Source organism: Propithecus coquereli, unplaced genomic scaffold (assembly GCF_000956105.1).
Source record: "Propithecus coquereli isolate 6110/MARCELLA unplaced genomic scaffold, Pcoq_1.0 Scaffold222, whole genome shotgun sequence".
Classification (NCBI taxonomy): Eukaryota; Metazoa; Chordata; class Mammalia; order Primates; family Indriidae; genus Propithecus; species Propithecus coquereli.
In genome coordinates this window covers 2,035,978-2,049,275 of record NW_012147412.1, presented here as the reverse complement: position 1 = coordinate 2,049,275, position 13,298 = coordinate 2,035,978, and the positions used below count along the sequence as shown (strand labels likewise).

The window sequence follows — 13,298 nt, the reverse complement described above, 5'->3', positions numbered from 1 at the left end:
TTCCTCGGCCACCACAAAGACAGCGTGTTCTTCAAGGATCCACCATCTGAGACCAGCTTGTTAATAACAAAATTATTCCAGGTCTTGGTGTTCTCTCATCTATGAAATAAACACTCTTTTAAAACAGACCAGTCAAATGGTGTTTGGAGACCGCGTTAGCCATCTTTATTGCACTCAAAAGAACAACTCAAGACACACGTAGAGAGTGGATTTTCGAACATTTTCTTGACCCAGTTAAATTTTATTCAGTGAAAAAAGTTGACATTGAGACAAAAATCATCTTAAAATTATGCAACAATATAGTAAAATCTTCAGCAGAAATCAGTGACTTGGAAACTTATCCAGGCAATTGAAATTATAAATACCTAATTTCACTTTGGAGAGAAACAAGTATACAGTGTTTCACTTTAAATAAGAGCAAAATAGGCCTTTATTTTGCTGCAAATACTTTTCATTTTTGCCTAAAGTTTCTAATAATTCATAACAAGAGTCTTTAAATGAGAAGTGACATGGAATATCTGAGGATAATGTTCCACTTCAGCATTCGTGATTATTCCATTTGAGCTATTACATATGAAACTAATACCATTCTTGGGTTATTACTTGGCTCTGATGATTTAATTCATAATATGGCTGCTCAAAATTAGTGGGCAGAAACGTATGTGTAATCTATCCTCCCTCAACCCATGTTCGGTGGTGGTATCCCTTCTGAAAACAAATCTATTGTCCGGGTACCCAACAGTACATATCTCTTGCGATCTATTCCATATCTCACTCTTGCATAGAAAGTAGTCTATATAAACTTAATGCACTGGCTTTTATTACACAAAAATTGTACCTGAAAGGCAGCACACACTCCAGTTAAGAAAAGTAACATCGTTAAGAATGTCAACATACAGTCCCAACACAAGATTCTGCACAGAGCTTTAGAGTCAATTGCTAAAATCAACATGGGAGTGGTTTTCAGTTTGCTTCTATCTATGGATCCCTTCTCTTTGGGTTTCCCCCAACTGTCTGCTGAAGGAAGAGAATTCTCAGGGATTCACCATGATCCCCTTAGTGGGAAAGGGACTAACCAAATCTGACAGCACAGGGTTTCTCCCCCTAAGGAAGTACTGGAAAAATAATCTTACCAGCTGGAGTGACCACTGGGTAGGTATCTGAAGGCAAGATCCCTCAAGCAGAAGCAGGTGCTTATCTATATGGGGCTCACCATACTATTGCTCTCCCAATTCCGCTGAAAATGGCCACGGCTTTCAAAAGGGTCACATTCCCTAAATAGTTGCGTATAGCTTAATAGTTGAGTATAGTGGCCGCACGTGATGGGCAGGAGAGAGCATGTAGCTGTGTGTCCCCCCTCCGTCCCACCCAAACATCCCTAGTGATACTACCAGCGACAGAACCCCAAGAACCGCTTTTCCAAAAGTCAGTTTTCACCAGTTACCCAGAATCATAACTATTTACCCAGCTTGCCAGGGTGGCCAGTAGTTACTGGAGCTTCTCACCTGTCTGGAAACATAGACATGGCCTCTCCCTGGAATCCTCTGTAAAACCCCACTCTCTGTCACTATATCTACATGGACCCATGTCTCATAAAGCTCAATACATCCAAGGGCAAAATGAGCTTCCAGAGAAAACTCACACAATCTCCCTGCCCACCAAGTTTTGGTGGCCCATCGTGGTCCACGTGGATGCAGGCATCTGGCATTCTAATGTACTCTGGGAGAGAAGACCTTCTCCCTGCACAGTGTAAACTTTCAAAGTGACATCTCCATCAAGGTATAAAAGCCCCTTCTTCACAAGCAACCAAGGGCTCCAACTGGTCACAGTGAAGATAGTTATCTGGTCACCTTCAAAGGCTGCATGAAATATTTGTTTTCATTTCCTCTTGTCACTCCAACCTCTGGACTCTTGCAGACAGCATATATACATCAAAATCCCCACAAAGCTATGCAGAGAGAAATCGGAGTGCGTGCTTCAAAAGTTCATAAAAATATACAATTTACACATAGCTGCAACTATCTAGCTTAGTCTTCAGGAACTTAGCTCTTCTGTTTATATAAAATACTCTAGCCCTATAAGGCTGCTTTTTTCTCAAACAGCACAGTGGCATTTTCCAAGGAGAGGGGTGATGGCCAGTCTATACAGTACTGTGTTCTAAGCTTTGGGAGGCACTGGTAACTAGAAGTGGATGCTCGAAATATCTCAAGCTGCCAACTGGAGACATATGCTCTGTAAAAAGGCTTGCCTATGGAATAATTGAAAATAACATCTCAGAGCCTTTTAGATCATAGCTTTTACAAATGCCACCAAGAAGTTGGCAGAAAAAGAAAAGAAGAAAATACACTTCCTAGTGGTTCAATTAAATGACTTGCCTCCCACCAGATTGTTAATCTTTCAGCTACTTAAAGAGCTTATTAAAGGAGAGGTGGTGGGGCTTGGAGGTTTGAGCAAAACTCCAGGATAAGAAAAGATAAAGCCAAAGAAATTCCAGTCTTTAAAAAAAAGGAGAATGATGGGAAAGAGAAAATATGCTGGAAGAAGGCTCATCATTACCACCACTTGTTAAAATGAAGTAGAGCCCTACCTATATGGCACGCTAAATGTCTGCAGTTTAAAATATTCCTCGCCTAAGAAACATATAAATAAACATTTTAAAAACTAAAACATTTAATTAGCTCTTTGTTTTCCAAACAATCCCCAGGTAGAATGAAACTATATTATCACCCAAGAATGATACCGAACACTTGTGAGAAGGTGATACATTGCATCTAAGGTGGCATAGAGTTTTACAAAGCTTGCATATAAAGGACACATGTTTAGAGGCATGACTTTGGAATATTCCCAGAGCTCACTGCTTCTTGGGGGGAGGAAATTATGCAGTGAGGTTCATACAGTACAAGTCGCAACAATGCTGGACATGGGGCCTACAACACTACGTCTACAGGGTGGGCATCAGTCCAGATGGAGTCTGCATCACCAGCAAGTGGCCGTGATGGGAATACAGGGGTGGCATTTTAAAAGCAGAAGAAAAAAAGCACAGTTTGTTTTACAGAGAGAATAAATGAACAAACCCTAGTGTTTGCGGCTATTGTTAATTGGATAGCGTGGTCTCAAACTTTAAGATCTCTTCTACCTCTGTGAGAGCGTAGAGCACTTTCTTGTTAGATTGGGTAGGGGCACAGGCGAGGGAGCTGGAAGAAAAGAAAAACAGAGAGAAGGCACTGACCCAATTCAAAATGACTGCACATATGGGTATGGACTTTTAAGGACAAGAAGTGGCCACCTCAACCCAAATACAAAATTTAACATTCGAGATTCTTCAGTGGTAAGCAAAAACAAAAAATGGAAAATGGAAAAATTGCATGCTATATTTGCCAGTGTATCGATCATGGCACAGATCTAGAACTCTCTCCCATAACCAGGGTGATTTTTTGCAATGACAATGAAACCAGTGTATAACAAAGCAGTGTTATCATTCTGTAGCTTTTGACGCTACATCTTCTGCGGCGGCAGAGGCGTATACAGTGAAATTCCATCAATTATTAAGAGCGGAAGCTGGTGACTTGCAGGGCTCCCCAAGCTGTGGCTCCGTTTTACTGAAATCCAGAATGACCCCGTGCTCTCTCCTGTCAAAGACCACTTCATGACACACAAGTGAATAAAAACGGATTACTTCTGGGAGGCAACAAAAATGCTTCTGTTCCTCACCCCTAACCCTAGGGGTGAGGGGCTCATAACACACGTGGTGTCTGATGACACTGAAGTCTGGCCTTATACAGAGTCCCAATAAATTAACAAAATAACATAAAAGAACCTTCCCCCAAAATACACCCAAACACGTTCATATAAACCAAATCCAAACAAAATTTAAAACTTTAGCGTACTTTCAAGGAGAAGGGATTCCACCCATCACTCTCTCTTGAGGTTTTTATTAAATACATTTCTGTGTCTTAGAAAAATAAAAAGAATGGCCAATTTACTGAACCAAAATTATCTCACAGACTTAAAAGCATGCCCAGCAAGCACAGCCCTGTAAGACTACATTAATGTCAAATCAAAGCAATTTGGTTACTAAAATCAACCTGGTTTGAAGTTCACAGTTGATTACTACAAAGTTTATTCATTCCTTTCTTTCCTTTTTTTTTTTTTTTCTTTTCATTTTTGTTTTTGGCCCATATAAAAATAACATATTGCAACTCAAAGTGCATCTTTTAAAATAAACCATCAACTATCTTTATCAAATAAAATATTTACACCATTTGGTTTCTAGTGAGGAAAGCTCTTTCAGGCTATCACCATGGGGACGTCGTCTGAAAATCCAGTTATCATAGGAGCATCTTCATCATCCTCCCCTAAAGACAAAACAATCAGGCCTTGGTGAGTTCCAGCACACTTTTACCTGACCCCACGTCCCACCACTCTGCCCACCCTCTCCAACCCTATGGCAACCCCACAACTGGGAAAGTCAATACCACAGTCAGCCAGGTACAATCATCAGTTCTTTACCCTCTGCCACCTCTGGTCACCTTCTCCCCATCAATGGATGCCCAAGCCTATTTTAATGGTAGTTTGAACTTAGCCAAATAAGGAAAGTAAAGCTTTTAGAAAAAAAGAATCTCATTACCTACCCAAAAGCTCAATAGGTGATTTGGCTTCTGCAATTTGAATTATCTACACCCTACATTAGCACAATGAACGTCATTGTCTGCTTTCTCTTCTGAACCAAACTGCTTGAGGAAAAGGATCTTGGAGGGGTTTAAGTATTTTGAGGACAGCTTTCCAGACTAACGTCTGTCCCCCTGTGACCCCTGAAACAATCCTATGCAACTGAGTCCCAATTCGCATTCAGGGATTACTGCATGGCACCATGACAGGTGACTTCTTTGGTCCCAAGAGCGGAAGCAAAGAAGTGACCCCATTCAAGCAAGGCAGTCCAAGTACTTGCTTATTAAACAAGAAAGGAAACTGGGAAGGAAAGGCAGCAGAACTAATATCATATAATCAGTGGATGGGAATACATACATGTCTCTATAAACACAGAAAAATAATTATAACTAGTTTACAGAAAAAATAAACTCACATTCAGCAGTCTGAGTTTGGGGAAGCCTTTTAACACACCCACTTTATTACATGGTCTATTAGCTCTATCAGTGTTTAGGAATTACTGCCTGTAAAGACTTCAAAAAGGGAAATTTTCTTCTTTTTCCCTTGCTATGTGCTACCAACACATAAAAGAATGGCGGGTGAGGTTACACCAGCGACTGCAAAGAGAAACAGTAAGAGGAGGCCGGGCATGGTGGCTCACGCCTGTAATCCTAGCACTCTGGGAGGCCAAGGCGGGAGGATCACTTTAGGTCAGGAGTTCGAGACTAGCTTCAGCAAGGGTGACATCCTGTTTCTACTAAAAATAGAAAGAAATTAGCTGGGCAACTCAAATAGAAAAAATCAGCTGGGCATGATGGTGAAGCCTGTAATCCTAGCACTCTGGGAGGCCAAGGCAGGCAGATCGTTTGAGCTCAGGAGTTCGAGACCAACCTGAACAAGAGCGAGACCCCGTCTCTACTAAAAAAACAGAAAAGAAATTAGCTGGACAACTAAAAATATATAGAAAAAATTAGCGGGGAATGGTGGCACATGCCTGTAGTCCCAGCTACTCGGGAGACTGAGGCAGGAGGATCACTTGAGCCCAGGAGTTTGAGGTTGCTGTGAGCTAGGCTGATGCCACGGCACTCTAGCCCGGGCAACAGAGTGAGACTCTGTCTCAAAAAAAAAAAAAAAAAGAGAGAGAGAGAAACAGTAAGAGGGAAAGGGCCTCTTTCAATAGAAGCTGATTGGGAGGCATCACTTTTTGGCCTGACTAGGATCCCCAGAGATGTCAGACCTGCAGGTCTGTGAAGGGCAACAGAGAGGTTGGGCATTTCTGAGAATTTCCCCACACATCAGGAGTCTCCGAAGCCCAGGGCCTATCTACCATTCCTGTGCAAGGCAAGTTCCTACCGTTTCTTCCACAAAGCCGCTCCCTGCTTCAGGCCAAAACCGTACTATTGAGAACATGGAATTTTAATTTAAAATTTAAATTTTTAACTTAAAAGTTAAAAGCTAGGGCCCCTGACTAGTTTTAATCTGAAGCAGTGGAATCACTGCTTGAGGAATAACTCCCTAGTGTCAAAAGATGAGCCGAAGGTAGGTGTTTCCTAATCAAGCCCTTGGCTTGGTTGGGGGATTGTGGGGGATCTGTCCTGGGAAGAAACCAACTTCCTCTGCCCCACTTACCCAGGTCATCCCCCGAGGAGAAGATCGCTGAGCCCAGCCTGGAGCTGTAGTGGCTGTTGGCAAAGGCAGTGAAGCTGCTCTGCAGCCTCCGATGCTTTGTGTACAGGATGGCAAACCCGACCCCCAGGCTGAGCAGTATCAGGAACAAGATGGGGACCACCACGGCAGCAACATCCGTAGATCTGGCAGCCTGAATCGCGGATGCATCTCCACCTGCCAAGGCAAAATTCGCACTGATAAGCCTACCTGAGGGCAGGAGAACGGACCAGGCAATCTCTCAAGGCTCCACCGACCAAAACAGCTAGGAGTTGGCAACAGCTACTCAAACTGCCTGTCTGGTGTGACGCGTTCCTCCTGCACGTGCGTGATGCCTGATTGTTTCCCAGCTACTTGCCATGAGCTGATAGACCAAGGGCCTTGTGCATGCAAATACGGTAATTACATTAGACTCCTAATCACTGCCTTGTTGGTTATTTAGATAATCTCTTGGAAGGGAGACCTTTGTTGGGGTATCAACATTGATTTCATTAGCATTATTACTTAAGACCACTTGCTCCCCTTACATAAGAGGATGTGAAATCAGACCACTAATTAACGAGATTGCAATTATTTCCCCCTACTTGGCACCAAAGTCACTCTGAACTGCAATTACCTGAAGCTCCATTAAGTGATACAAACGAGATTCCCTTACTACAATACCGACTTAACAGCTCATGAAGTTTTATGAGGTTTTTTACTTAAGTAAAAAAGAGAGAGAAAGAAACACATTTCTGTATACATTTAACATTTTTTAAAGCTCTTTGCAAAGCTATTTAGGTGTTTATAACCTAAAAACAATGCCCCCCTCCCATTGTCTTAAACGAACACTGGCTTTGTGATGATTTACTAGTAGATTTGTCCCACTAGGGCTCTAGGGCCAAGCCATCCCCCACCTCTCACCCTGCTGGGGTAGGGGCCAGTCAGTCTCTTTGAAAGGAGTACGCTTTTCATGTCGAAAACTCTGGGAAAAGTCTGAACTTGAAGCAGGAAAATTAAACTTCGGAATCGGATGTTAGCAAAGGAAGCAGAGTGGACTCTCCTGGTCCAGGTGTCCGTGAGGAGCCTTAACAGGCTGGGGGCTGCTCCCCAGCACAGGGAGTGGCACGGGCAAGGCCTCTGCCTCACGCGGAAAGCTCTGCAGCTGCCCGGGGTCTCATCCGGACAGGGATTCATAAAGATGGGAGAGAAAGTAGCCTTGTCTTACAAGCCTAATCTAACCACTCAATATTCATGTCTGTATTTAAGTTTCTTACATTTTCTCCTTGCCAAAAAAAACTCCAGCAAAATCTTAATTTAATGTGTCCCAACCCATCCCAACCATACAGTGGTAAATCAAGGCAATGCCCTCGGCTGGAGGGTAGCACAGGGAAGGCAGCAGGAATAAGTGAGCTCCCACCCTGGCCCCACTCCCAAGGGGAAGGGCAACACCAAGGGGCAAGACACAGGCCGAGAGGCCCAACAAGACAGTCCTTCTGCCCAAAACCCTGGGTTCGTAAAGGTGGCTGGTAGGGGTCCTCACAATAGGTTGTCCCACGGTATATTTCACAGGTTGCTAACTGGTTTTGCCTAAAAATGAGGCTCTATTTAGGAAACACTAGATCAACAGGAATTTTGCTGTTTGATTTTTGGTAGGACCTTCCCCAAACCTCTAACATATTAATACTGTGACTCCCCAAAGGGAGGTGGTGGGCAATGTTTCTCTCTTTCAGCAGGGTGCCAAGGATAAGCACTGCACGAGATCACACCCTGGGAAGCATTATGTGACGGAACGTTTAGCAGCTCTAACACAGGATTCTGGCTTGAGCACTGGTTAGTTCTTGGCTGGGAGTAAATGGAACTAAAAAGACCAGTGGCAAAACATTTGTTGAAATCCTGGCCAAGCGACTACAATATAAGCAGACTTTCTATATGAACAGAAAGGTCCTCTTCCCTACCACTAGCACGGCTCCAACACCAACATCTCTGAATGTCCCCAAGACAGAGACTCCAGGCCCAATGCTGGTCCTGTGGCGACAGCTAAGAAATGGGGAGGGCTACAACATCAGCGACTGCGTGATGGGGAGATCATCTACTGACTCGGAGGATCACAGGTTAGAGGCTCTGAGAAGTCCCATAAAACACAAACAACAAAACTCGTGTTAACCTAGAACCTCCTTTTTAAACAAAACCTTGCCTTGATTGTACTTTATGTTCAGAATATGGTCACCCTGTAATCCCAGCTCCTGGTATCATACCTGGTTCAGGAAGCATTTGTTAAATAAATCAGTACCTTATTAAATTGATACATAAATGATTTTCTTTTGAGCTGAATATTTTAAATGTCTTTGAAAGACACCTGGTCATCACACCATACTATACTCTTGCGATTTTCCCAGAACTAGACAAAAACTGGCAGCGACGGTGACTCACCAGACCCCAGCTCATCGTACAGCAGGACGGCAGGCTCCCCGCAGATCTGGCTGCCAAAAAGGCATCTTGCTTGGACAGTGAAAGTATAATTATGACCCATCTTCAGGTTGGAAATCTTAAAGAAATTGTCAGTAGTATTCCCAAGGTAAGCTGTGATATTCATGGCACTATCAAACATGTGTATTTCATAGCCCTGAAAACAAACGCAAGAGATTGCTCAGCAAGATGAATAAGGAACCTGACAGCCACTATTACTGCTTCCAATTTTATGTGAGCTCCTTATTGCAGCTTTTATAGATGCTAAAGCACTTTGGGTTTCTCACTAGCTCTTTTTACATTATTACCACAGAGATACTGAATTCAGAAAATGGAAATTTTCCCATCCCCAATGTCTCAAATAACTATCACACCCACTTGTGAGCTGCATCATGGAAATGAAAACTGTGGCCCTAAGGAAAGCCACTTTAAGAAATTCCCACCCAAAGTTCTGGTCAACAGATCACTCGTCTCAGGCAATATTAAATGCCACAAAGAATATGGATAATTCGGCAACAGTTTGCTCCAATGGGATTTGGCTAATAATAAATCCAGATCACAGGGGACTCCAGCAGTGGACTAAGAAAGGGGAACCTGCAATTACAAAGACAGGACCTTTCTCCTTAGAACAATACGTAGGACTGTCATGGCCGGCTCACCTCCTGCCTGTCTACTTTCTAGCTCTGCCTACGCTGATCTCAGCCCCTTAACAACCTGGTCTTGAAATATGCACTTCGGCAGGCTCAGCCCCTGTTCACGGGAGGGGAGGATGAAATAATCCTCCCAGCTAGACTGTCTCAGGAGAGTCCTGGACTCCTGTGCTGGGAAAAGTCACACTTGGGACAGCCCCAACCCAGGATGCTGGTTGAGATGAGGGTTGACAACCTGACTTCTCTGCTAATCCCCAAGTATTCCAGTGTCAAAGCCACCAACACTCCCCACCGCCCCCCCAAAAGACTCCATCCCTTATGTCTAGCCATGTATGGGGCCCCCTTGCATAACCATGGTCTCTGGTCTCTATTCCACTGACCTGCCTATTCTCTGCACCCCAAGTCAGGGGGAGGGAAGAAGGACATGCTATGTCTATGCCAGAACCTTCCACTCAGAATGGAATACTGACCTGTAACCCCAACCTAAAAGCTGGGCTTTTGCCACCCAGGAAGGACCCCCTAATGGCAACTGGCTGCCAAACTGGGCTTCCCAATACCTGCCTAGAATACCGTCTCAGCATTTTTTTTTATAAACTAGCAGTCATTATTTTCTACCTAATATATATTTGGTGTAGAACATTAGTAAAATACATAAAGGTATAAAGAAAATAAATTACACAAACATCAAGCACTCATAACTGATTTAACTAGTCCTCATCTATTGGGCACTCAGGTTGTTTCCTCTTTCTTGCTATCGTAAATATTGTACGTGAAGTCTTTGTGCACAGTGTCTTCTTAGTGTAAAATCCTAGAAGAATTACTGGATCAAAGGGTATGAATGCTTTTAATGTTTTTGACACCTATTACCCACGAGCCTTACAGAAGGTGAAACCAATTTATACTCCCAGACTGCTTATTTCCCCAACTATTATCCAAACTGGTAATACTCTTCCCCCCAAACCCTGCTGATTTAATGTGAAAGTGCCGTATCTTTGTTGTTTAGGTCACTAGTGAAGTCGGAACTTTTGCTTACTTACTGTGGCTGGAATTTTTTCCTCTGTTATCTGAACCTTTTTCCAAATTAGAATATCTCTGTTGTGAATTGATTTGAAAGCTTTCTTTAGATTTAAGGATATTATATGTCATCATTGTGAGATTTGTGAGAGTTCTTAGAGTGAATGGTAAGAATTTTCAAATTTTAATTGAGGTTTGCCGCTGGCCTTACAGAGTGACTACTTAGAGTCCTTGGCTTTTCGCCTACACTGAACCTCCAGGTGGCCACAGTGGTTCACTGCGCTGCTATTTAGCTAATGCTCTGCTGTCGATGGGGTCAACCCAGCTCCACTCGAGAATATGCCCACCCTTGGTTGGCAAATCTACTCCCATGTCTCGCTCTCCTTCCCCCATCTCCAGCTGTGAATGCAGCATGGGTCTGCCAATGGCAAAACAAAACTATGATGTTCTTCATAAGTCAACAGAGTATCTTCAAGTGCTTCCTGCTCCCTCTCACTTCTCTGCAAAGAGAGTGATGGGGTGTGCAGGTGGGGTGTGCCGCTCAGATTCTGGTTCTGAAGTCACCGCCCGGCCCTCGGAGGTGGTGGGAAAGGTGGGGGGCCCTCAGAGGGTGCGGGAAAGGTAGAGCTCCGGGGTTACCTTGTGAGCCCCAGGCCAGCTGCAGGAAGCACAGCAAGGGCTCCAGCCCACTTCCCTTTCCTCAGGGAAGACAAGTTCAGGATTAAAAACTGCTTAGTGCAGAGATTCTCCTCTTTAATGGGCAGTATAAACATTTCACTAATTAGCAATCCCACAGAAAATAGGCCTTTAATTCTCAAGTTCACTTCTACGCCCTATTCTTTTTTACTTTTTACACTGTATATGCCAGCGTGCTGTTAACGAGCTCATCTCTAAAACAGCATTTCAATTAAATTTCCAAAGTCATTGAGAATGAGGGAGGAACTTACCCTGCTTTCATTGAAATGCTTTTCCTTTAAAGCTAGACTTTTCCAAAACAGAAGAACGTGATCATTTTCTGTTATGATTTTTAAGGCATCAGGTGCTGATAACGAAACTGAAAATTAAGGATGAGATGGAATGCAGTTAGTGGAACGCAGAAAACATTTGAACCTCTGTTTTCTTGTTCGTCAGAGATTAAATAATGCTAGCCCTGCCGGGCTGGGTTAAGGAAGAAATAAAACACATATACTGCTTAGCAGAGCCTAGCACATGGTAGATACTCTTTAATTGGCATCTCTTTTGTTGTTGTTATAACATCTTTAGCCAAGAAATCTGGACCGTAGCTAATTTAATAGCCCTTGGACCCAAGGGTGAACAAAAATAAATGGGGTGGGGTAGGGGTGGTGGGGAAGGAACGAAATGGGATAAGGAGTTCTGTCTGAACAAAGGGCACTGCAGTGACAATGGGGTATGGCCCAGGCCCACGGCTTACACTGCCAGCCTAGGTGGGGCTGAGCCTTCGTTACCCAAACTCCCAACACTGTCTGCTGCTATCCAAGTAACTGAGCTCATTACCTGTTCTGAACTTGAGCCTGACTGCCCTTTAATCTACTGCCCAGTTACCGGTCTCCTTTTCAACATGTCAGATTGCTACAACGAACTGCTGAGAACCTTCCATCCAGGTTTGCAGATGCAATGCTTGGCCTTAGTGGTAAATACTCAGTTTTATTTCCTAACTCTCTTGGGAATTACCCCCCTTCTCCTCTGGTAACGTCAAAATCAGCTAAGGGAGAAGAGAGTAAAAAGGACTTAGAGAATATAGAAAATGAGAGCGGGTCCCAGGCCGCCATACTGCAGCCCAGACAGCGGCGCCCTGCATTGGTCTGCCCCTGGAGGGATCCTGCAGGGCAGCGCCTGCACTTCCTGGGCAGTTCCTACAGAAAGCACGTGCCTGGAGGTCTGCCAGCACTGTGGGCACTTGGCCGTGTGAGAGGCCTCCGACCTCTCTCCTGCTTACCTGTGGTGATTTTTATGCTGGAATCTTTGCTCATGTTCCCCAGCTGGACAATGACATGGTATTTCCCTCCAGGTTCCAACTTGTTAAGGGTGTATTCCACTGTACTGTTGCAGGATTTTACTTTGTAGCTCCTGTCGGTCTTTCTTATTAGGTCTTTAACTGCAATGGCATATAACTAGGACCAAAAAAAGAACATCTGAATGGTAATCAGAAACTGGACATTGTTTACTTCTTCCAGTTCAATGGTGGACAACGTAAGTATATCAATGGCTGTGACCCACAACAACGATACTTTGAGCCCCAAAGCCTGACTCTGTTCTTTGTAAAGCCTTTGGGGTGACCAGCTCCAGCCTTACAGCAAGTATTCACTCACAGAATTGCACACAGAATTACCAATTATATCCCCCCCCCAAAAAAGAAAAAGCAAAAAAGAAAAGCCCTAGGGAAGGCCACAGTTATCGTGGCATCAGCAGGTAGGTTGGAACAAGCAACATCCAGATTCAGAACTCAATGTTTGCATCTCCACCACGGCCACAGTGGATGTTGCCAGTGGAGAGAGAATGAACAAAAAGCGTTCAATCCTAGCTCTAAGGACACAAAACTCTGCTTACTTTCTCCCACATTGCTTCTTATGTAATTGGAGAAGGGGGGGACATAAAGGGACATGTAGTAAGTACAGGAGACTCGATCATCAGGAAGAAGTTTAAAACCAGCCACCCCTGCATGGAGGGGAGCGGAGGGGGCAGAGGTAAAGGCACCCGGAGCACAGGAAAATGGGAGATCTAGGATCAATGCCCCTTCTATTAGAGCAGCCGTCCCCAAACTTTTTATAAGGGTCCAAACAGTAAATATTAGGTTTTGAGGGCCAGATGGTCTCCACCACAACTATTTGACTCTGCTGTTCATAGCATGAAAGT

The 13,298-nt window shown here is 43.9% G+C and overlaps 1 protein-coding gene across 1 annotated transcript in view; it reads right to left on the bottom strand.

Annotated features, from left to right (window-relative positions):
- Positions 1–220: 220 nt before the first annotated feature.
- SORL1 (sortilin-related receptor, L(DLR class) A repeats containing) overlaps positions 221–13,298 on the bottom strand; it is a 165,151-nt gene continuing 152,073 nt past the window's right edge. The window contains exons 44-48 of the mRNA XM_012644914.1: positions 12,382–12,556; positions 11,372–11,478; positions 8,725–8,917; positions 6,277–6,489; positions 221–4,355 (exon numbers count right to left, since the gene is read on the bottom strand). Coding sequence (XP_012500368.1) covers positions 4,288–4,355; positions 6,277–6,489; positions 8,725–8,917; positions 11,372–11,478; positions 12,382–12,556 — 756 coding nt within the window. The 3' untranslated portion in view covers positions 221–4,287. The remainder of the gene's footprint in view (positions 4,356–6,276; positions 6,490–8,724; positions 8,918–11,371; positions 11,479–12,381; positions 12,557–13,298) is intronic.